This window comes from Sceloporus undulatus, chromosome 3 (assembly GCF_019175285.1).
Source record: "Sceloporus undulatus isolate JIND9_A2432 ecotype Alabama chromosome 3, SceUnd_v1.1, whole genome shotgun sequence".
In the NCBI taxonomy this organism is placed as follows: Eukaryota; Metazoa; Chordata; class Lepidosauria; order Squamata; family Phrynosomatidae; genus Sceloporus; species Sceloporus undulatus.
This window is the reverse complement of record NC_056524.1, coordinates 71643442-71669553: the sequence shown is the minus strand read 5'-3', so window position 1 is coordinate 71669553 and position 26112 is coordinate 71643442. Positions and strand designations below refer to the sequence as shown.

The following is a 26112-nucleotide window of genomic DNA, read 5'->3' as shown; positions in this document are numbered from 1 at the left end:
AAAATTCAGGTTTGTAAATTAAGCAGGTAAATTGTAATATGCAGTATTTATCTTACTGCAACTAAAATTATACATTTCACATTGACTAATTAAAATAACATTTCACTACTCTTTTAAAAAATAAATAATTTGTGAATATACTTTATAAAGAAGGTATGATAAGATAGCAATAAACTAGCAAATTAAAGAGCGCACTGTGCCTATGGAATCATTTAAATTATACTTGGTATAATTCCAGCCAGCCATTTTAGCTGACTAATGCAATGAATCAATGCAAGCAAGTTAAATATATAATGTTGATATGTGGTCATCATTCAGTACTCTAGATGTGCAAGGTAGATGTAAGCATAGAAGTAAGCTTCTACATAGAGATTACTTGCTTGGAAGAATGTGCAAGATATCCATAGTGTGGGAGGCACGAAGCAATGCACACTTGGATAACAAGTATTCTGTGCAATCCCATTCCTCTAGTACATGGAGGGGAATGTACAATGCTGTGGATGGAGGAAGACTACAAAGTTGGAAAACACCAGACGTCTGACTAGATTAACTGCTATCCAACATGCTCTTCCAGAAACCATCCTTCAACCATAGCCCATCCATACTGCAGTGTGCCGTAAGATAATATAGGGCCCATACAGATAGGCTAAAATAAAGCTGCTTCGAGTCACTTCGGAGGTATGCTGTTTAAATGATGCATGCATCCTAAGAGATCAGAAGCCATGCCAAAGCCACAGCTTTGGCACAGACTCTGGCTCTTAGGACGCATGCATCATTTAAATTGCATACCTCCAAAGTGACTCGAAGCAGCTTTATTTTGGCCTGTCTGTACAGGCCCATAAAATTGCTTCTCGGTCCAACAGGTTGAGCTTGAGGAAAACCTGTTCATAGAGACTTTTGAAAATCTCCCTAATATGCCAATCAGCCCAAAAGATGGACCAGATGATAAATATTCAGTGAATAATGGACAGAGGCTCTCATAGGGAAACTATTTCTTCTCTGCAAGGCATTCACAGATTTAAAACATGAAAGCAAACCACAACTTGGTATGACCCTAAACCAAAGAAAGGGCCTACTCTCATTGAAATGAATAGCACAAATGCATGATAAGCTGAAGTCTTATGGATTTGGGGTAAAAATGTGACTAACATCTTTTGGATCAGATCTGTGGGCTGCATCTGTAAAACAGATATGGCATGTAAAAGCTTTTAGTGGCTGTAAAAATAGCACAAGTTATGGCCCACAGCCTATAAGCAGAAAGGATCAAAATATGTCATGTCACAGAAATGTTCTGGGATGGGAAAAGACGGTGCACAATTTCAAGAAAATAAAGGATACAGTTGGCTCTCTGTATCCATGCATCCACAGATTCAACCAACCATGATTCAAAAATATTACACAATTTCCCCCCAAAAAGCAAATTTTATATAAGTGATGCCATTTTACTATGCAATTGTACTGGAGTTGAGCATTCACATATTTTGGTATCCATGTAGGGTCCTGGAACCAAACCCAAGGCGACACTGAGGGCTCACTGTAATATCTTATCCACAGTCAGTTGCTGTTAGCCAATATCATGAGAAATGGGGAAGAGTATCCCTGTATTTGATAATGAAATATTCCAACATTGTAACTAGAACACAGAATCATGGTTATGCTCCTTTACAAAGCTCAGACAACAGATTAATTATGTTTTTAAAAAATTTTGTTTAACAGCCCCAGGACAATGCGAATTGCAGCCCAAAGCCAGAGTGAATTGTGGATATCCATATATCAGTTCTCAGGAATGCAACCGGAGAGGATGCTGTTTTGACTCAAGTATTGTTGGAGTGATTTGGTGCTTCTTTCCTGAAGATACAAAAGGTGTATTTGTGTGTGTCTGTCTATCTGTCTATCTATCTGCCATTCAATTTATCTATCCATCCTATCCATGCACACCAACATTTGGGCTGCTTGTTAGGACAAAGCTTTCTCAATGTAGTATTATGCATACAGAGACAGACACATACACAGGAGCATCACTAGGGGTGTGGGAAGGGATGCACCCTGCATCCTAAGGGAGGGTGATACTATTGCCCTTCAAACATTTTCTTTTGCCTGGGCCCCTTAAATGCTGAAGAGGTGGTGTGAGTGGGGCAAGGTTTAGTGGGAAGAGAAAGGAGAGGCCCCAGGTTTTAATAAATAAATTTTCAATTTTTTAAATTAAAAATATTTTTTTAAATTCTTTAAAAATGTCATATCTTACCAAATATTCACTTTACCCACACAAAACTAAGTATATGTAAATGCATTTGGGCTCTGTTTATGATATTGTAATATAAAGATATCATTGTAATTTTGCTAGTTGTTTGTGTCACAACTATTACCATTACATTCAGTGATATGCAGGAATTATAATTTATGAATAACATTAATACAAAAAATATTACTAAGGATTCTGTATTGTGTGGTATGGGAGGAAGTCAATGGGGTGGTGACAGCATGAGTTACCACATCAGTTGACACCAACCCTAGTGATATCATTGCATTCACATAAGGTGTATCTGCACTGCAGAGTTCATGCAGTCTGACCCTGCTTTAACTGTCATGGCTCCAACCTACAGACTCCTGGGATTTGTAATTTGGTGAGGCACTAGAACTTTTTGAATACAATTGCTCTCTATTATACTTTGTATAACTAGGTTCTAATACGATACTTTTGGTGTTTCAATTTCTGTTTATCTTATCTTGATATGACTTGCTTTGAATTCTAGTTTGGAGGGAAAGGTGTAACAAAATTAAAATGAAATAAAGTAAATGATGGCAATACTCTCAATTTTATTTAGGTCATTGTTAAACTTGCCATTCTGCCTCTTCTGTCTGCCAAAAGGTTGTAGGATATGTTTTAATCAGACAGTAGATTTCAATCATTTCTTTTCATTTACAGGACTTGTCAAGCCAGTTCAGCAACCTCAGGAACCTCAGCAACTTCCACTAGTTTAGAGGTACAAACAGTCCCACCATTGCCTGTGAATTAGAAGTTTTGTAATGCATTCCCTAGCGCATAGAAAGATACTTGCTAAGTCTTGAGCTTTCTGGTTTTATAGCTATAGTAAGGCAAACATTTAGTTATGTTCATTTTCCCAAAATGTACACAGTTATTCTTAGCCAGTGGGAAGCACATGGAGTGACTAAAATTAATTGTGTTCTTATATACTCTGGTATGGCAAGCTAGAGCATATCCATCTTGAAGATGCATGTTTCTTAGCTATCGAAAATATCATTTGAGACATCTTTATTTAGAATTACATGGAAATCCTGTTATGAGGGGAAATCAGTATTTCACAAAGGTTGCTAAGAGCATAATTCTATACATGTCACCCCAGAAGTATGTCACATGAAGTTCAGTGGGACTTACTTCTAGGTGATCTCATATTAGGTACACGTCTGAGTAAATTTGTTTAGGAGTGGTATGATAATCTTATTTAAGTACGTGGAAATGACCAGAAAATGAAATAAATTGTTTTCATATGACAGCTCAATCTTATATCTATATTGAGTAGGAAGTCCCATTAAGGTGAATAGGTGTTATAATGGGGTCAAGTGCCATTGGAGTCTCAAAGCATTTAAGTTACACCACTAATATTATTATTGTTATACCTTTTTGTTTTCAGAATGTTTTTACTAAAATAAATGTGACCCACAAATCTGTCTTTTTATTTTAGGGTTCTTCAGAAAGCTAGTTACTTTTTAAACTATACATCCACATATGCTTTCCTGCTGATGAAAATAAACATGGATTCCAACACTGTAACTTCCATGCACTACCATATTCCAAATAAAATAAAATAATAGCAAAATTAGCAGTCAGAAATGTTGTGATTTCTGCAGTCTGTGAATGCTGATTCTGTGTAAGTGTGTCTGCATAAATAGAGGGACTGAAAATAACACAAAACGTTTCTAAGTCTTATAAAGACTCATTTGGGGATCCAGATTTTGGTATATCGTATATAGGTGAATTACTTTTCTCTTTTTAATTTGGCAGGACAGTTAACACACTGGCTAATTATAGCAGTTTGGCCACTTTAACTGCTATAATTCTGCAATTAGGATACATCACTTGAAAGCTCTGCAATAGTACTGTTCACCCTTGGTATCTGCTGGGGTTTGGGTCCAGTACCCCTTGTGGATACCAAAATCCATGGTTGTTAAAGTCTCATTAAATACAATGAGTAATAAAATGATGACCCTTATATAAAATGGCAAAATCAAGGTTTTCTTTTTGGGGGAAAAAAGTATTATTTTTTCAAGCCATGGATAGTTGAATCCATGGATAAAGAATCAATGGATAAAGGCCAACTGTAATTGCAAACCTAATGAAAAAGATCTTCCCTTTAGAAAACAGAATACAGAATAGAGTAATTATTATTAGATTAACTAGAGTTGATCTCGAGGAAAAGCGGTATAAAAATAAACAGTTTTTTATTTAAAAGCTGTGAAATTAACATTGCTAACATTTCCGTTTTCTTCAACATGCTCAAAGCTCTCACAGCCATCTTGTGTGGTAAGGCAGGATAAGAAATAAGGCCTCTAAGTTTAAATTGCTTCAATTAACACATGTTCCCCTAAGGCAGTGGTTCCCAACCTGTGGGTCGGGACCCCTTTGGGGGTCCAACGACCCTTTCACAGGGGTTGCCTAAAACTGTCGGAAACACATTTGCATGTAGCAATGAAAATAATTTTATGGTTGGGGGTCACGATCACCACAACATGAAAGTTATTAAAGTGTCGCGGCATTAGGAAAGTTGAAAACCACTGCCATAAGGAACCTCATAGATTTTAGTTTTATTTGGTGTTTAGAATGTCTGACAGTTTTTAAAATCATTCAGACATCAGAAGGGCTGCCAGGCCCAGGAAAACCCAGAGGAGTGAAGACAAGCAGCCACCCAAAGGGAAGGTATTTTTACCATACATCAAAGGAGTCACAGAATAGGCAAAGTGGTGAGGAAGCACAACCTGCAAATGGTTTACAAACTGACAAAGAAAATCCAGCAAATGCTTCGCTCAGCCAAGGACCAGAGAGACCCTCTCACAGCCGCAGGAGTTTACCGCATACCATGCAGCTGCAGACAAGTCTACATAGGGACCACCAAACACAGTGTGCAAACAAGAATCAAGGAACAAGAGAGACACTGCAGACTGGGCCAGCCAGAAAAATCAGCAGGAGCAGAACATGCCACAAACCGCCATAGGCAGGTTCACTCTTTTATATTTATTGTTTTTATGTACAGCGCTGTGCAAATCTACAGCGCTATAAATAAATAAATAAATAATCCTGGGCATAAAATACTGTTTGAAAACACTGAAATTCTGCCAGCCTGTCCTGGTGCTTCATCAATCTATGCATCTCAGGATGCTATTAAATAGAGTCAAGATAATTAAAGTAGTGTCAAATTGTGTTAATTCTGCAGTGTGGATACACCCCTACTCCAGCACTCAGGCCACTACAGTACACTTGCTCTTGTGTTAAATGTACTGTTGCTTTTTCTAAAGAATATTTTCCAACAGATTCACAAGGGACCAAGAAGGTAATCTGAAAATAGCAATACTTTATTTTATTGTTTCATTCTTACATTCTCATAAATGTTCTCCATTTTCAGAAAACAAGAGCTCTAACCTGGAAAATAATGCACATACAAATATCCTATAGGAATCGACTATACAGAAATATACAAAGCTTTCAGTGTTAATTCATTTAAAATGCAGAGTTAGAATGTCCAACATTCTAAATCTTTTCATTAGGTACATGAACCAGGTATGTGTACTTCAATCAGTTGTAATCTCTGAACTACAAATAAATCAAGCCACCTGGAAAGAATTGACAATGTTTACATATATCTACAACAGTGCAAATGCACACAGCGTGCAAGTAGCAATAGTCTCTACGAAAGCAAAACAACAGAATCCAAAGTAATGCCACGTGCATTACACATCCAATAGAGAGGAGCTAGCTGATATATACAGTATATGCACGCACTAGTACGCTGAGTTTTTGACAGATTTCTTGCATTGACTCTTGCTTTTTGTTCAAAGGGTTTAAAAAAAACACCCACATACACACAAATATTGTAGTTAACTAAATAAGATTTAAGGACACCAGCTCACCACAACCAAGAGCCAGTATTTCAGAAATGATTTGAAATAAGGTTGTTGTTTTTTGTAATAAAACCCTGTCTGCAATACTGCCACACAACAACTCACATACAGAAGAGTATTTCCTTGAAAAGAAAAGAAAAAGGAAACGAAGCTTGCCTCAATAATTATTCATGTCTCTTTTAAAGCTACCAGGATAAAATTATTGAGCTGTTTTTGTAAAATTACAGTAAAACCTGAGGAAGAGAAGGATTTCAAATGACTGTTAGCTACTAGGTTTCTTAAAAAATGATAGCATGGGGGGTATTCTTAAAGAAAATATGCTTGCAGCACAGTCCTATGCAGAAGGTAAGTTTACTCAGAAGTAATTCCCTTGAGATGAATAGCTCTTATTCACCAGTAAGTGGATACAAGATAGCATCTAGGGTCACATATGATGATGTCTGTTTTCCTCAAATGCATTTCTTAAAAAGATTTCACTGGAGAACTTGCGAGGAATTCAGGATATGAAATAAGCATATTTCATGAACCTCACAATCACAATTTCTTTCTGTTTGCTACCTTGTGGTGCTACTGAGCAGGATAAATTAGTAGGAAATGAATGCTTAATAATTGCTAACTTTGCATGTTGATCTATTTTCATTTTACATACAAGAAATTTCCTTCATTTATCAAGTTCAGGTGGCATATACTCATCTTCATAATCTAATGTTTGCCAAAAGGGTGGCATGGGCAGGTTGTGCCTGGAGATGTATTGGAGGTATGTGCCTGATCTATGTCTCCCAATGGAGTATCCTGCCCATTATTTCCCACTGGATCAAGTCCCAACAGCATCTTTTTCCTGTAAGCAAAGCTCAATAACTCAATCCTGTCCAAGATAAGCAAGTTACAATTTGGTTTTAATAGTTGAACTCCTGCTCGTTTCAAGGAGTAAAGCAAAGTATGTTTTGAGATTAATGGCTCAAGGGTGCTTCATTTGATTGTCTGTTTTGAATAGAACAGTTGAAGTGCCAGAGATTTTTTTTAACATGCCAGAATGATTTATAAAATTAGTTGCCATACACCATTATTATAACAGACAGCTCAATTTCTTAAGCAATTATCATCATGGGCAAGTGTTTCTACCACCATCAAAAAATTGTATAAAGTATTTTTAACAGTGGGAGCCCAAAGTAGCAACTATGTAGATTTGTAAACAAAAAACAAAAAAACCAAACATCCTCTAAAAATAAAAAAAACAGACCTTAAGTGCAATACTTAAACAAACATTGGTTTCATATAGAAGTACCTATATGATTTTTCAGTTTTTACTGTCCCAACAAGCACCAATGCAAACACATTTATTCCAACAAATATATTCCAATATTTAATCATAAATTTTGAAAGCCACCAGTCATGCCTGTGGTGGCATGTATAAATGACGAAAAAGCTGGTATATGCCAGCTCTATAAAGCACATACAGTCTCAAATCTATAGCCAAGAATCCAGATTGTCCATGCTACAAATTGTTTTAAATAAGCACTTACAATAGAATTTGACATTTTTCTAAATATTCTGTAAATATGTTAAAACCTTCATAAAACATTTAACTATATCTTTCTGAAAAGTAAGAAAACATAAAATTACTGTTCAGAAAAGCCCATTTTTTCAAGCTTTTCCAGAAGCTGGAAAAATGACTTGGGGGGGGGGGGGCACACTCCTGGACTCCACATCATCAATATGGCCCCTCTGATACTAACTAGATAATGCTGTTTCCAGCATTTCCATTAAGTTTGTGATCAATGGAAACTTCAGTGCACATGGAAGGTAGTTTAAGATCTCATATTTGCAGTATTAAAGGAATATGTCCTTCCTTGCATTAAACAAAATTGTGACATGGAATCCTGCTTAAGAGATGTTATTAGATAAATTGTATTTTTTTTCCACCAGGAAATGAGTCCATCAAGAAATATATTCTGTAGCAGGTGTGGGCAATAAGTGTTATAACATTATACAACATCAATTCCAAAATAACAAAGGTATTGGTCATAGGATAGGTCATCATGAAAATCATACTGAGGCCAGTTCTTCCCACCCATTCAAGGAGTCATTCCTTTACAATATATTAATGATAACTAATTCATTGCTGGGCTGCTTTAGAATGATCCTCATGGCTGTGTCCTATAATTATATAAGGACTGTTGCTTTGGGCAAGCAGATAGCTCCCAATTTTTTGCATGGGTGAATTGAATGACTTTAAAAGAATAAGGGCCCTAATTTACTATAATCTGTATTTTGGGAGAAAATATTTTAAAATGTCTTATCAGTGAATACCAAACATTTATGACTGAATTCTTTTCCTGCACACTTGTTAATGCTTGCTAGAAATAATAGCTGCAGAACAGATCAATGATTATGGTGAGTCAGTGTTATACATACTTCAACAGATACAAATCTTTTCACTTTGTTTCTGGAGGGAAAAATAAAAGTTAGCATTTGACCCTGATGGCTAATAGCTCCACAACAGTTGCACAAAAAGGAAGATGTACACACATTCCAGTTTTGCTTAAAAAGATTATGCTGCTGACAAAGCATTTTCAGCTGAGAATACACAGGAAAAATAAGGACTGTTCTGCTGTACTTATGCTTGAGATTTCAAAAAATATTCTCTTAATCCCTGATATTGTTGTGTCCCCTGCATATGCCATTGCATTGATGTCTTGAAAAGATTCAGTTCCATTTTCATTATACAAACAACATTTTTCTCTTTTTGAAAACATCTCTCAGAAGGAATGATTGGAAGAATTTACAGTAAATGTGATGACATATGGTTTAAATGAGAAAACATCAATATACAAACAAATTCTACATATACCAAAACCTACAGTAAAAGACATAAATGTTATGCATTTCTTCTAGCTGCCACCTCTGAAAAATATGTGTTGTGCAATAGAACTTTTTTAAAAAGTAAGAGACTGTTGCTCATCTCTTACAGTATCACATCCATTTCAATGTTTTCCCCTTTTAATGATGCTGGGTCTGCTCCAACAACAACAACTGCCACAAGAAAAGTGGAAGGTAGTCTTTGTGAGGCAATGTTAAAGCCACTGGAATCAAACTTAGAAATATGTAGGAATGGAATTGGTTCAAGATGGTGGGTGGTTAGTGAAGGAAAGAGAAGCAGGGGCATTTCCCTCTCTTTCTCTCTCTTTCTCCTTTCTACAAGTTTGTCACAAAGCCGCTAGGGGATGCTGGAGAAGCCAATGCTCTATCCCAAGAGCACCCAAGGTTCAACAAAGGCTTCTTCAAATTCGCAAATAGTCAAAGAACTGCATTGTTGTTTTGCTGAACAGAAGAAAGCTGGTGTCTGTTTCTCCTTGGCAAAGCCAAGCTGCTCCCTTTGTGAGCTCAGGGCTAGTTGCTTAAGCCTACGTGGGATTTTCCTCTACTGCATAGGAGATTCCCTGGCAGTGTGAGATAAATTCAACACTCATTTGTCAGTGTTTATATGAGGCTTGGGGAAGAAGGTTGTTTTGACTCCCTGCATCAGAAAGGTAGTCCTTTTCTTATTCTTCCTGGCCTCTTAATTTGTCATTTTTTGTATTAACACACAGGATCAAAAGGCAGCCAATAAATAACTTTTCATCAACAGAGTTATGAAAGTTAATAAAATTAAGAGGTAACAGTATCTTGTACTTATTTTATTGACAGGGACACTGAAGTATGACCTCAGTATTTTTGTCAGCAAATGTCTACAGTAGATTCTTAGGACAAGGCTCTACCAATAGACTCAAAGGGTCTCAAGTTTCAAAGCATTGTGGCAATACTAATACAGAACTATGGATCTGAAATACATAAAAAATTACAGTACCTGAGGCTATGTCATTGAAATAACAAATGGTGCCAAGCTGATTGACAAACATACATATATAGGCACAAGTGACTGTATAGTAAGTCTTAAGCTGAGCTGATACATTCCTAAAACAGGTCAAGAGGATGAAAAAGCTCGACAATTTTGTTTTGCCTCTCTTAACAGCATCAAATACCAAGTGGAAGGTTATACATCACATTCTCTTTCCTTGTGGGACAACACATTTTTCAAAGTATAAGCATAAGACATCATATATTGAAATACCGAGTTCTACAATCATTCTTGGTGTGATCTGGACGGGATCCCACACAATGCCAATGATAGAAACAGAAGAAACTCAGCAGCTGTAGCTGCTGAATTATGTCCCAGATCCTTCCTTTAATTAGGTGTTTGTAAAACGTTTCCATAAACAAGAAGCCTTTTCAGAAAAAACAAAAAACGAACAAAAAGCCCATAGCCTCTTACATCACATTCTATTGCTGTACTGTAGGTAAATTTAGCCCTTTGCCTCTTTATGGCAATATATGAAGGGTGGGATCTATGAAAAACCTTGGGATATTTATTACAAGACATCATATCTGTTTAAACAGATGAACAAGCTGAAAAAATGGGACTGTCCTGCCACTAACCTTCTCCCACAAAATCGATAAACTGGAAGAATGACATGAAGGGTAACTAGAACATTTGGGTGTCTATTTAGGGATGCAGTTCTTCATTAATTTGATTCTTGAAGAAACCGACACATAATTTTAGTAATACTCTTTTTTGCAGTTTTTGAGATCTCTGCAGTTTGTGAGTTATTCTACACAAAATACTCATAGAAACAGCACTCCTCTTCAGGACCTTCTGCACAAAAACCATGTGTGACCTTTGTCAAAAATGTGCCCCAAACTGCAGATTCTCATCAGCCCAGGATTCTCTTCATCAGGACGTCTTGACACTAGAGAAACACAGGCCCCATACAGACAGGCCAAAATAAAGCTGCTTCGGGTCACTTTTGCAGGTACGTTGTTTAAATGATGCATACTTCCTAAGAGTCCGGAAGCTGCACAAAAGCTGCGCTCCAGTCCTTAGGACTGGATAGTGGCTTTGGACGGCTTCCGGACTCTTAGGATTCATGCATCATTTAAATAGCATATCTTCAAAGTGACCTGAAGCAGCTTTATTTTGGCCTATCTGTATGGGGCTATAGTTGCGCTGTAAATTTACACAGCGCTGTACATACAATCTTTTTAATTTGACGGTTCCCTGCCCCCGGGCTTACAATCTAAAAAGACATGACACAAAAGGAGAAGGGAAAGATGGTGGGGTTATTGTATTCTTCCTTCCCTATGTCTGTTTTATGTTTTTCTGTTAAAAAGTCTTCTAGAAGTTTCTACATTTTCACATTTTCTTCCAAAAACATACTGTTGTGTACCAGTTCTATTTTTCACCAGACCTGTTGTTGAAGTTGGATTTGGGTAAGAACAGTCTACAGTTTGAATACTCCTCTGTCCAAATCTAACAGATTTACGTTTATACCAGTATTATTCTATACTCAAAGCACTTACAGCTTTGATAAATGATAAACTACAGTACATCCAATATCAAAACTCTATTGCCATTGTTCTTCTAGTTCCTTCAATAATCTGGTCCATTTACAAAAATTTGAGGTGGATGATCAATTTATTGACGTTTCTTTAAAAAAAAACATTTATTTTTATTTATAAGATTAGATTTGAGGATATCCAACTCAACTGGATTTTAAAAAAGGCTAGTTGTTTAAAGTGTGCTCAGAATACATTGCCACCAGCGATAGCAAGTACATTTCTATACTGCTTATCAGTGAACTAGCACTTCCTTTGCGGTTTACAATGTGTAAGCCAACTGATCCCCAACAAGCTGGGTACTCATTTTACCAACCCATGAAAGGATGGAAGACTGAGTAGACCCTGAACCCCTGCAGGATTGAACTCACAACCTTGTGGCTGTGGGTGGTTGCAATACCAGCATTTAACCACTGTGCGGACTCCAAGAATATAAAAAGCATGTAACATTTCATTATTCCCAGCAATATAAAGGATTTCACAAAACAATTCAAGCTGAGTTAAGATATGTTATATGTCTCTAAGAAAAGAGTGTGACTCACCTTCAATACTTTAGCTTCTTGGGGGGGGGGGAATCACCCCTGATTGAACTCTAACAGTTTGAGGTTAATAGTGATAAATTTTTGAATGCTAAAAATAGACTCTTTAATGATGTCTCTTGCTAGATTGCACACACAAAAAGAGTATCTCAGCATCTACCACACTATGGTCCAATTTCCCCCTCCCCCACCTAAACATTTAATAATAAATGTGCAGCTGTAACAAAGCTTCTGGTAATCAGAAAGAAAGCTTACATGAATTGGAAGTGAACTTAACATACTGTCCCAACCTGAAAATACTGGATTGAGCTAAACATCCAGGCCTTGAATGCTGTACTTCTTTTTACAATGTTAGCTTTCAAGACAAAGATTTTAGTTAGACTGTTGTAGCAAGCCACAATGACAACACAAATTAATATGGAAGATCTTTGGATTTGCTGAAATGAGGACACAGTAACATTACAGTCCTTTAGGATCAATTTTACAAGTGTAGCTTAATTTGGAGGACAAATAAGATGTTAACTGGTTTACAAAAATGGTTAATTATTTGGAACAATTGGTTACAATCTGCCACAGAGAAAGGCAGAAGATATATTACCTTCATTTGAATGGGCCAGTTAGTTATTCACAGGCTTGTGATATCAGTGCACCAAACAGTGTTTTGAGAAATGTCTGTCAGGCAGACTGATAAAAAACAGAAGTGACATGCTTTGGTATTTACAGTCCACACCAATTTTGCCAAGACTGGAAGAACTGCATATTCACCACTGAGACTTTTTAGAAGTATATATGCATTCAATAACATCAACTCATGGACAGCCCTATCAGACTCTGTGTTATTTTAAAACATTCAAACAGGCTTTAAGATCCGATTCTATTTTGTTTTGGCTGTGTCTGACAACCAGCACTGAAGTTCTTAGCTTCTGCATTCATGGGAGGTAGTTAATATGGATAATAACTGAATTGAAAGGGTATCATAAAGGCAGAATTCTAATTATGACCAGTTTACAGATACATCTCTTACTCTTTAAAATTCTTTTAGAGCATCTACTGTACTTAGGAATTTGACATTTTATTCTAAGATTACAATTTGGGGATGTGAGACCAGCTCATGAGTATAAAGCACCAGAGTTCTGTATATAAAGGAAATCAACAAGTATCAAATTACTTCTAGCCATTTCCCAACCTCCAACTCCACCCCATGTATCTATTCACTTCAGAGAGACAACATGGATAACTTGAAGACTTCTTCTTCCACAGGGTGTTTCTTGTGGGGAAAAAGACTTGCAAAAATGTAGGAAATTTGCAAAGATGAAGTCTTGATGATCTAGGAAGAGATGATCCTGCATTCCACCACATTTCCAGGTCTTAGTCAATGAAACATAGACAAAAATTCTCTAGCTGTTTTTACGACAGCAAGCTTACAAGAATCAATTTCCATAAGAGAAAGTTTCTGTAATTGGTACCAGTATTTTTTAGATGTGAAACAACATTCCCATCTTCATTTTCTTCTCATATAAAGCTAGAAAGTATAACTCAGATATGACCTAACCCAACCAGAACTGTGCCTATGCATCTGCTAGTCCAGTATGACATGGTTTTCTAGAGACTAGATCACAATATCATTTGCACGTGGGCACAGAAGATTTGTCTGTCACAATCAGACAAATAAAAACAGTCCACAACTGCATGTTGTTGCATTAGCTTTATCTCTACCTCTCTGCTCGAATTTTGTATCTGAGAACAAAGTAGGCAATGAGGCGTAAGGAGATGAAGAAAATTCCAAGCACAATAAAATCCAAATAAAGTTTAGCATTTTCTACATCCAGTTCTTTAAGAATAGCTTTTGATTTTTGGAAATGGCAAGTATCATCTTTGTCACAATGAAGATCCTCTCGATCCAAACCATAGATGGAAAGAATGACACCTTCAAATCCATACCTGAGAGGAAGAAGAGTTTACTGGATAAAGTACATATATTCTGTTCCAAAACTGCAAGTATTTTCAGCAAAAGTAAATGAACGAATTATTGCTTAAGGCAGGGGTGATCAACTCCATGGAAATAAAAGCCAATTTCCCCCTCCCAGTCCCTATAGGCTGCACCAACACACCCAGGCACACTGAAAGTGACATCATGGCACTTCTGGTCACAATTTTCACCCAATTTACAGGTGCATGAAGTGTTTAGGAGTTGGATGAGTGATGGGGATAAAAAAAGATTAAATGTAAATTCTGGGAAGCTTCTGGGAGCTTTGGGGCCCACAAAAGTAGTGTTCAGGGGATACACTTTTCCTAGCCCTGGTTTAAGGAGTTGAGTATTTTGTAAATTGTATTTATCAGGTTCCATAATAGTACCAGTAGCATTAATTTCTATTTATGGCTGTTATCTTTTGTATAACAAGAACACAGTACCAGTTTTGAAACCTTGTTCCTTTATTAAATATCATATGGAACTTTGGGCAAATCATAACATCTGGTTAACCTACGGTAATTATGGACCCTTTATAAAAATAAATTGGGAAATAACTATGTGTTAGGGAGCATATTAGCAAACAGTCAAGAAGAGACAGCTAAGATGCTGCATTATGAGAACAAAAACCTATATAAATATTAAATACCACAGTTCGATGAAAATGATCTACAATCTGCATACATATGCAGGCATCAATGAATTGATTGTTTTGCTAGGCGTACACAAGTACTGTGTGGTTCCATAAATGGTTCCATAGAAAATCAGCATGCTTGCTAAATCATGGCTATGTATGAATGCATCAAACAGATGGGCAATGTTTTCCACTTTGTCAATACCAACTACCTACTGGGGAGAAGAGTGACAGGACTAAATTCCAGGAAGATCTATACATTGTAGAAAGATCTACAAATTGGAATGTTATTACTGATCTCTATAGAGCTTCAACAACTCTGTCAGCAGACTAATATACAGTACTTTGAAAACAAGCAAAGATAATGTCACTCTAGTAATCTGTGCTGAGTTACAGTATATTCAAGGATCTTTGATCCTAGCCCAATAGATCATCTCCTTGATCAAACCAGTTCAGGTATAGGTGGTCTGTATAAACTAAATCTATAAATATTTTCCATCGTTCCCTTTTGAAAATATACTTCCTATCTGCAAAGTACTAATACTTAAGAAAATCCAGAGGATCTACTGGCATCCTTCAAATTTACCTGACATAAGAGATGTAGGACATCCACTGGAGGTATGCTGGAATGGTATCAAAGCTCACAAAGAATCCTGAGAAGAGCAGAACTGGGATGGCTGTGACAGGACCTACAAATGTTGCCACCTTTAAAAAAAAAAGGGGGGGGGGAAGAAAAGGTGGAAAAGAAGAGTAAAAACATGGCCCAGATTTTTTGTCACAACTATCCTTATTCAGAGATTTTTCAGTGCTAGCTGTGTGTACTGGATAATATCTAGCATGATGAGACATGGCAAGCAGGGGCAATGCAAGCCAAATCATGTTGGGTATGGAATTCAGAAAAAGAAACACGACTCCTACATACTTCATGTGGGGCAGTCCCATATGCAACGTGTTGTAGGGCTGGCCAGCCCTGTCCTGATGTGCCAAGCTGGAGAGAAGGCAGTTGTATCTGCTGCTACATGTCCTCTCTTTTTGACATTAGAAAAGGAGGAGAAGGAAGGAGGGAGGGGGCAGGGACTGCGGACAGACAGTGCCACAATAGCAATTGTACCCCTACCTATACTTGACAAGGAAGTAGTAGCAGCTGTTCTACTGACAGAGCCACTTATTTAAATAATACCTAGCTCCAGTGCCAGCTTTGCTATCTGAGGTGACTGGTTCACCCATCCTTATGGAAGAGCCATGCCCAATAGCAAGTTACCTTAAAGGAAACCCAAAAGAAACAGAAGGTGTATAAAATCCCACAAAACAAGAGTAAAAACCTGGAGAGAGGTTGATGCTGCCCCAATCAGAAGTCCCAACGACTGAGCTACAAGTGAAGTCATGGTCCCCAGTGCTGCAAACAGGACAAAGCGTAATGCATCGGAGGGCTGTGCTGTCATCCAATATACAATACTGCAATAAGCTACAGGAAACATAACCTGCAAGGCAGAATTAGGTTTTAATGAATGGGATGATATTTACATCAAAACTAAAATGTTACATTTTTTTCTGTTTCGGTGTGGGTTGTGGATATCAGTTATTTGGTATCTTAGCTAGATGCCATCTTTCCCTTTTCTATCCAGTGATAAATAAGAATAGAGATAGTATTATTATTTTTTTACACCTTAACAGTTAAGCCTGGTCTGCTGTTTTGGAAATATAACTTCTAACAAGGTTCAGAAACATCTTCCTGTGAATCAATGACTACCCTTTAATTTTGCTCCAAAATGCAACCATTTCATAGATGGTAGCACTTATATGGGCGGAATCAGAGCCTGGAGATGTTACTTTTAGGGGTCTGAGGGATTCTGAGAGTTGCCAAAATTAGCTTTTGAAGCTCAGGCAGATACCTTTGGATGTGCTCAGGGAATGCCTCTGAAATGGGGCTGTATATGTAGCTGGTGAATCAAAGTATTTGGAATTCTGCTCTGGTCAGATGTCACCTGGAATACTCCAAGAAGGACACTAAGTAGCTGGTATTTGTCCAGAGGAATATGACCAAGATGGTAAGAGGTCTGGAAACTAAGCCCTATGAGGAAGACCTTACAGAGCTGGATACATTTAGCTTGGAGAACTGAAGAATGAGAGGTGACATGGTAGCCATTTTTTTAAAAAAAAATTTTTTTAAGGGATGTCATGCATAAGGTGGAGCAAATTTGTTTTCTGCTGCTCCAGAGACTAGAATGAGAACCAATGAATTCAAACTGGAAGACCAAATTACTATAAGAGCTGTTCAAGAATGAAATAGAATGCCTCGGAGGGTGGAGAACTTGCTTTCTTTGCAGGTCTTTAAACAGAGGTTGTAGGGCCATCTATAGGAAGTACATGTCAGGGGAATCGAACTAAATGCCCTGCCAACTGTATGATTCTATCATGTATTTTATTCCCTCTTACTTATGTCCTAGATGTGGTTAAGTTTATTTTGCCTCACAAAATTAGTCAAGTGAAGTATCAGCATAACCCTACTCTTTTACAGAGAATATTGTGAAATAATTATTAAGCATATAGATATGTAGAAGGATTCATAATACTGTGCTTCTCAATGATTTAAGATTCAAAATCCCCTTTTCAAAATCTCCAGTCCCCTACCCTAGAGAAACATATATATATATATATATATATATATATATATATATATTGTTAAAAAAACTCTTAAATCAGCCAAAGAATACAATCATATATATGTGTGTGTGTGTGTGTGTGTGTGTGTGTGTGTGTGAACCAAAGTCCCTAGAAATGCAACCATCTTCTTGAAGGCCAAAGGTGTAGCAGTTCCAAATGGTATAAGGGTCCTTCAGAAGACAAATGAATGTAGTAGGAAGCTTGATAGGAAGGAATAAAAGCCATTGGTTAATTACAGTCCACCATTACAGTCAAACGAGTTTCAACAACTAATCTTCATCAGTGGTTCAAATGTTGGTTTGAACTTCCACAAATGAGTCAATCTATATAAAGCGTAGTCCACAGTTATTGTCCTACTTTTCTACAGGCTGAAAATAATGATTTGGCTGTGTGGCTTATCAAAATATACAATATTCACAGTAAAAGAATCCATCATAAACTTATATACATATTACATTACACATCAGAAAAAATGCATTTCAGAAGTACTAATATTTACTTTGTACTGCAACATATAGTGTGAAATACACAATTATATTTACCTGAAAAGGGACATCAGCCATGGTTTTAGCCAAGTAGTAAGCCTTCAGACTGTACCAGTAATTCAGATGCTCTCTAAGAAATACACCCATCTCGAGAGGAACTATGTTGAACAGTAAGGTAGAGAGGGGGATTAAGTACATTAGAACAGAGACAAGTTGATTGAAATTACACATTATATTACCTTAAAAGTGACAGATGGGGGTAAGGCGAGTGTTGACGTTTATTTCTGGCTGGCAGGAGGGTGCACTAAGAGAAAGTGCTCCCTGGGTCATCTCATCAGACAGAAAAATTACCCAAATTTAGGTCTATCCAGAGGACAGTGGATATGTACAAGACATGTACATATATTCCTCTGCTCACTCAGGTCCCGAAATAAAGCTGCTTTGGGTCACTCTGGAGGTATGCTGTTTAAATATCACACGCATCTTAAGAGTCCAGAAGCTCCTCCAAAGCTGTGCTTTAGCGTGGCTTCCGGCCTTTTAGGATGCATGCATCATGTAAACAGTATACCTCCAAAGGCATGGCCTATCTGTTTGGACCCTCAGTTACAGAGTATGGTAGCTCCTTCTCTTCCTATCCTAAAAGTGCTGCCCATATTTGCATCCAGGTATAGATAGGATGCTGCCCAGTCTGGTTACTAGTAGATCTGTCTGCTTCTACTGAAGCTTTGCATCTTTTGGGGTCTTCCACTTACTCTTGCAGAATCTTGCTTCTATTTAGCCAATCCACTTTAACACTCCTTTCCTTACTTTCCAACATCTAGCTACAGTGTCACCCTGTGTAAATAATTTTACATATATGTACTATTGTAACTGTGTTTTCCTTAACAGGAAAAACAAGACATATGTTTTCCTCAAAAGGTGGACCTATGTGTGTGAGAGTGAATAATCTGTTACTAGCCAAGCTTGTTAAAGTGATTTTCTTTTTATATTTAAAAAAAATAGAGGATTCTGTGAGTTAGTCCTAAATGTAACTCTTACAACCTCAGCATAAAACAGAATGCTAGGAATTGTGCACTATCAAGGTACTTTTTCCAAGGTCTGATCCTTCATCCTCCAGAACTATATTGATACCCTGTCAATCTATAACCAAATAGGTGGTGGAAACGTAGAATTGCAAAGTATGTAATATAGTTTAGCTTTGGGTTATAACAATTGGTGGGGCTTGAATTTAGACACTATTCTACCAGAGAATCTTGAAGGAGGATGAGTAAAGCAGTGCAGTAATAATCTTTAATTTTGAATGTGAAGTCGAAGGCTTTCATGGCCGGCCTCCGTAGTTTTTGTGGTGTTTTCGGGCTATGTGCCCTGTTCTTAAGGTTTATTCCTGTGTTTCGCCAGCATCTGTGGCTGGCATCTTCTCTTTCTCTGAAGATGCCAGCCACAGATGCTGGCACAACATAGGAATAAACTCTTATAGAACATGGCCACATAGCCCAAAAAAACCCATAAAAACAATCTTTACTTTTGCTTGTCCTGTTAATTAATATATATAATATAATATAATATATTAATTTAAGTACTCCAAGGATGGCAGCCAAGTGTACTGAGTCACTGGCAGATCTTACATATTTAACAGCATCAAACCCTATGATTAATTATGTCCGAGAAATGTTGATGTCATTTAAGCTACCTTCTCTATAGATTGTAGACTAGCACCTGATCCTATTCCCCACCACCACTCCCTTCTCCCTTTGTGTCGTGTCTTTTAGATTGTAAGCCTGAGGGCAGGGAACCGTCTGACTAAAAAAAATATATATAAAATTTATGTACAGCGCTGTGTAAACTTACAGCGCTTTATAAAATAAAGGTTAATAATAATAATAATAGCACCATCATACTCCCATGTAAGGACTGTTGGCATGAGAGCAGCAAAACTAAGAAACAGCATGGGGAAAAAGAGGAAGCCCGAATGCTGAGGACCTTCTTTGCTTCATTCCAATTCCTAGATACAGTAGTCCTATGAGAAGTCCCATTCCAATGTGTGATGTAATCCGTAGATGTGTTAGGACCTGGTAGAAGGCAGACAGATTGTGTTAGTGTTGCAACATGCATTTACAGTGGGCCCTTGCTATCCACTGTGTTGTTTGTTGTTGTTGTTGTTGTTGTTTTTTTTATTATTAACCTTTATTTATAAGCGCTGTAAATTTACACAGCGCTGTAATACAATCTTTTTAATTGGACGGTTCCCTGCCCTCAGGCTTACAATCTAGACCGACACAGAAGGAGAAGGGAGTGGTGGTTTAAATACATGGTGTTATCCCTTATATAAAATTGCAAAATTAGGTTTGCTTTTTTGAATATATATATATAAAATATTTTCAAGCTGTGGGTAGTTGAATCCATGGATAAATGGCCATTTGGTGGTAGGTATGATAGAACATCTGTATGCTGGATAACAAACTTTATAATGCAATAAATGTTCACTACTTAAAAAAGCAAGCCACAGTCCTAAGTTTACAAAACCAGAGCAGTGCTGCTAATATCAGGATCTTTTGGTACTTCTCATTCATATGATGGCACACAGCAACAGCAGCAACAACAACAACAATAAACAACAACATTTTTTTTTATTACTGGGGAGTTATTGGGGGGGGGTATAATTTTTTATACCTGAACCTTCTAGACTTATTTGTGCTGTGTTTTAAAAGATCAATTAAAAAAATTAAAACTATTTTCCTCTTCTATATTCGCAGTAGTATATGAAGAAACATCCAAAAAGCAAAGCTCAAAATGGAATTATGCAGATCTCACAAATATTGGCCCAGGGACAGGATGCAGCCAAATGTGACAGGGGTTGTGGGGTGTCCTCCTGTAAAACTGGGCAACCTCCAGAATCACGAAACCACCATGTCAGTGGTCTTGCTGGCTGTGATTCTGGGAATTATATTTTTAAAAGTAACTTTCCAAGCTCCATCTTTTCCAGAGAGTCTAAGATACCTTTGCATAATGGCCATTGCATTGTCAGATAAAAACCTTCATTATTCACACAAAGTTTTAAGAGCCTTTAAGCAGGCTGGGACCCCCTCAGAATTTGCTGGATTGCAACTTGAAGCATTCCTTGCTGTTGGCTATCGCCACCCCTGGAGTTGCACTTTAACCACATCTAAAGGCCTGGGTGCAACCTGTCCCTCCTTTGAAGTCTGGTTTAAGATTGTTTTAAAGATCTTGTAGCATCACCAACGTTTAATAATTTAATTTGCAGCTCCTCCCTTCAGCCTGGGTTATATCTGAATAGGACTGAGGACAAGAGCAAGATACATGAGCGTAATGGACAGAGAAGTAATGGGAAGAGGAAGCCCTCCAAGAGAGGGAAAATGGAAATAAAATAGGAGCAGTGGCACTAACAAGCGCAACCATCTTTCTGTTTACTTTCACAATATCTAATTGGCATTTTGCTCAAATTATGTGATGTTCAATAGATTTTCTTCCTCTGGGTATGTACATGGATGATTGGCTTATGTTTGGAAGTTTCACATTAAAGCACTTTTGGATATTTTAAGTATTAAGACACCAACTTATGAATCCCTCATATGGTGAGAATGTTCTTTTAAACAGAATGCAAAACTGTGTAAGGCAGCTCGCTGAGAAGCTTGACACCCTTCTGTGGATGAAGAATCCTGATGAAAAATACAAATGAAAATGAAATTAAATGCTACATGGTCTTTGTTCTTTAAATTGCTGCAGAAGTACCAGTAAATGTAAGGTTGGGCACATGTATTTCTCAGCACTGATCAATGTCCCAGTTGGTCACAGATTCACAACATAGCACATTCACAAAAATCGGACTGAATTACTTAGTTGGTTAGTTCCTACTGAATCTATCAGTCTTAAGACACAGTTGATTTGTCCCACTCATTTCAGTGACCAACATTACAACAAACTTCATATGGATCCAACCCTTATCTGGGAAGAAGAGCCCACTCAAAAGTTCTAAGGAATAAAGAAGAGCCCTGTCCAGTGACCTGAAGGTCTATCTAGTCCGACATCCTGTTTCCAACAGAGAACCTTGAGAAAATTCCTTTTTTAGCCTGCAACTCCCAGAATTTCCCGAATAGCATGGTTATGGCCATACTTGCCAGGGGATTCCATTCTGCTAGTAAAAGACCCAAAGGGGGGGCTTTTCCTATCTGTTACCAACAAGCCATCCAACACACAAATAGCAATACCTCCATCTGTCAGTTTCACTCTTTCCAAGCAAAGCAGCTCTCAGAGGTAGTCTTGCCTGTGAACCATTTAGCTATCATTGCTAACAATCACTGACAGACTTATCTATGGTGCAGTACAGACAGCACTAATGCGCCATGCTGGCGCTGTACTAGGGTTAAGGGACTGCGCAGCAACTGCATGGTCCCTAACCCTAGTTTGGTGCAGTGCCGTAACAATGGCGGAACCCTGTATACACGCCATTGTTATGTAAGCACTCTGTGGTGTTCGCACATTGCCGTGTGGCACTTATGTAACCAGTGCACCAGTGGCACACTTGTTACGCCACCCCTGTGACTTTAAAAGAACCCACTTTTTGCAGGTTCTTTTTCCTCTGCAGGGAAGCTGCGCGGTTTGGTGGCTGTGGCTTCCCTGCAGAGGAAAAAACGCCACCACCAGCCCGGACAACATGGAAGGTATGTACCAGGTCAATGAATCAATCTAATTAACCCTTTTACAACACTTAACACAAAGCCTACCATGATACCTTCTGGAATGAATTCCAGAAATTAATAGTTCCTTGTATGAAAGAGTACATATTTAGTCAGTCTGGGCCCTGTCTTAGATGAGAAGCATACATTTACAACCCTTTTGATTTTAAGAAAAATATCAGATGATCTCAAAACTCAGCAGAATTTTAGATGTTAATTTTCATTTCCTCTAACTTTCATATTTCATTGTGAATTTGGACAGATTCTTTTAGAAATCTTCTCAAATCTTATGTCTTCTAGATTTCTTATAAGACACAAATACCAAACAATAAGTTGTCAAAGTGAATTCCTTTACATTTTATTTAGGTTTAAGGCATTTCCTATTTCAATGTAGGCTATAACTCTCAAAATCCTGGTGTGCTTGTTTAACCTATTTTATTCTTATGATACACAAAATTATTTTTCCTGTTATTTTGGGTTAAAATCAGTGGACTGCAGAGGACAGTAGCTTAAGCAACTTTTCTGAACCAATCTCTCATTTCAGTAAAAGCTTTTAACCGATTTACCTCCTCAGATGGTCTGTGCCATAGGAAGGGGTTAAGTTCACTTTCTCCCCCAGAGTCTCTCTTGTAATCTGCATCACACTTTCCCTCTTGGACAGCTCTTACAAGTCGACTGTTTTGGTCCCCGTACTCCCCAGAGGCTACCTCCATCACTAAATAAAAAAAGGAAATTATTTAACACATCACTAAATGGACTACATTTATTAGTTACCTTTCTATCCCGCCTTCTCTCCAGTGATGTCAGAATGATGTACATGGATCTCCTCCTCTCTGTGAAGTTGGTCAGGCTGACAGAAGAATAGTGACTAATTTGAAGTTTACCCAGTGGATTTCATATATAAGTACCAACTTGAACCTGGAGCATTAATACTTAGCTCTCCCAGTCTGACACTCTGGCCACTATCCCACACATAGGCAGATAGAGGGAAAACATATATTAAACACATTGCCAAAATACAAAAGACAGCTTTAGCTTTCTTACTTCTCCATATTTTGAGGAAATGAGTTCTAGACTAGAAACACCAGAGAATTCATATGACTATAGATAAGGCTTAAATTCCACTGCAATCTGGGAGTCGAGAAAATTTATTCTATATTAGAGATTAAAGTTATTATATAAACTGCATTGTGTAATTACAACATTTTTGGGCACATTCCAGTCAGTGCAGTCTAATAAATGAGACAACTCAGTGATCATCTCAGTGGATGGTCATCTGTCAGGGATGCTTTGATTGAGAGTTCCTGCATGGCAGGGGATTGGACTGGATGGCCCTTGTGGTCTCTTCCAACTTTACGATTCTATGACTCTATGATCATGATAAAGGACTAGAAAACATTTGTAGTACCTGCCTTTACAGAAAAGCAAGCTATAGACTGCACACCTCATAAATAATCTGTAATTATTTTACAAATTCAGTAATAATGTTATATGGAAACATGCCCAGAGAGAGAGGGGTGAGGGTCAAGCACATGGGGAAAAAGGAGTGGCCAGAGGCCGTTCTGGCCCCAATCACTCTGGGACCATGGCGACTGGACACTGCGGTCCCAAAGCCAGTCGATGCCGTGGTCCCAAACAGGCTGCTGTCAGGAGCAAATTGTTGCTGGTCCTTTTTGGGCTGGCTTTGAATTGCCTTAGGTGGTCTCGGAGCAACTCAATTTCCAGGTGGTTTAGGGGCATGCATCATTTGAACACCATGCCCCCAAGCACCCAGAAAGAACTTTATTTGGCCTGTCTGTTTCAGACCAGAGAGAGAGAGAGAGAATGAATGAATGAATGAGAGAGAGAGAAAATCAAAGTAAAGTGTTTAGCAATTAAGGATGCAAGACTGAAATGAGATCAGCCTTCTCTATTTTTAAGAGTGGCAGAAAATAAAGAATTTCAGCAAATACAATCTATTTCAATAGTGCAATTCTGTATGTGATGCGGAGGAGGAGTTTCACTTGCACAAATGCTTATGTCAATGAACTTTTATTAATAAAGCACAGGGTTTCAGTACTCTTGTGTACCACTAGAGGGTGAAAACAACCAAGAAATAAGAATCTTATTTTACACACATACACACACTTCATGTTGAATTTGCAGGGAAAAACAAGTACTTCTGAGTGCAGAAACTCTTCCATTTTGCTCACCAAAATCTGCTGGATTGTGGTATGTTGGACAATTTAAACTCAAATCTCTCAAGTAGGGGACGAGATTTAACACCTTCCCACGGTAAATGCACTGCCCTTGGCTCAAAACATAGAGCTGAAATGAAGAAGAAGAAGAAAACAATGAATACTGGTTTCAGAATTATGCAGTGTAATCCAATCCAGAGAACTGCTTCTAAAGGGAACAGTACCATGATTGCTTGCTAAAATATATAACCAGAGAATACAGCAAAATGGATAAATCTGCCAGATTGTTGTTTTTGTTGTGTGCCTTCAAGTTGTTTCTGACTTATCTTGATCCTAAAGTGAACCTAACAAAGGGGTTTCTTGGCAAGATTTGTTCAGAGGGGCCTTTGCCCCCTTCTGAAGCTAAGAGAATGTGACCTACCTAAGGTCACCCAGTGGCTGAGTGGGGATTCAAACCCTGGTTTCCAGAATCACAGTCCAACATTCAAACCACTATACCGTGCTGGCTCTCAAAATGCTGTCAGAAAATTCAAAGCACTTTCTCAGGGATAAGCGTTGTCAGGATATAGCTTGAACATCTGAAAAATGCTTGACAACTGTTTGATCTCATGTTTTAGGCGCTTTACAGAGCGCCCAAAAAGGGTGCTCTGCCGGCGCTGCTCATTGCTGTGTCTGGGAACCGCAGCAGACAAACTGCGTGATTCCCAGACGCAGCAAAAAGAACCCGCAAAAAGCGGGTTCTTTTTGTGGCACGGAAATGATGCAGCAAGTCACCAATGGTGCACTCGCGGCATCATTTCCGCTGTGCGATGTGCGGATGCTAAGCATCCACAACGTCAAAATGGTAGCGCCCATGTAGAATGGGTGCCACCATTTTGTATGCGCTCGGCGCGTACTAGGATTAGGGGCATCCGGAAAGGACGCCCCTTCCTAACCCTAGTACGTGCCGAGCACATACTAGGCTACCTGTGTGGAACGGACCTTAGTTAAGTATTGTCCAAGTATCAAGACTAAACTTAGTTTAAACCTATCCTAACAACCTACAACCAACTATCTGTCTGTCTAACTAAGCATACACAAATCAGTCTAAATCCAGTGTTAACATTGTTAAAGCAAAACAGTGCTTTTAAGTGTTTTTCCAATCATCCAGCCTGTTCTTCTGGCCCAAAACCCTGTTACTATTTATGCCACTGAATTGTGCTACTGTTTGTGCAATTGGAAACTGGATTCTTCTTCTTGGGCAGAGTCCACAAGCTCAGTGTTATTTGTACTAGTGGAACAACACTGTCAGATACAAGCCCTACCTGCCACTGAACCTACTGTTCCTCTCACCAGTTCCTGGAACCCCATTAGTGTTTCAATCCATTGTGATGTTGCTGAGT

General features: G+C 38.1%; 1 protein-coding gene across 1 annotated transcript in view; it reads right to left on the bottom strand.

The window, feature by feature from the left end:
* Positions 1–12196: 12196 nt before the first annotated feature.
* Positions 12197–26112, bottom strand: part of ABCG1 (ATP binding cassette subfamily G member 1) — a 54433-nt gene continuing 40517 nt past the window's right edge. Inside the window, 10 exon segments of the mRNA XM_042460094.1 lie at positions 12197–14048; positions 15297–15415; positions 16033–16191; positions 17917–18017; positions 19750–19835; positions 19837–19931; positions 21439–21512; positions 21515–21536; positions 23120–23268; positions 24746–24860. Of these exon segments, the coding sequence (XP_042316028.1) occupies positions 13820–14048; positions 15297–15415; positions 16033–16191; positions 17917–18017; positions 19750–19835; positions 19837–19931; positions 21439–21512; positions 21515–21536; positions 23120–23268; positions 24746–24860 (1149 nt within the window). The 3' untranslated portion in view covers positions 12197–13819.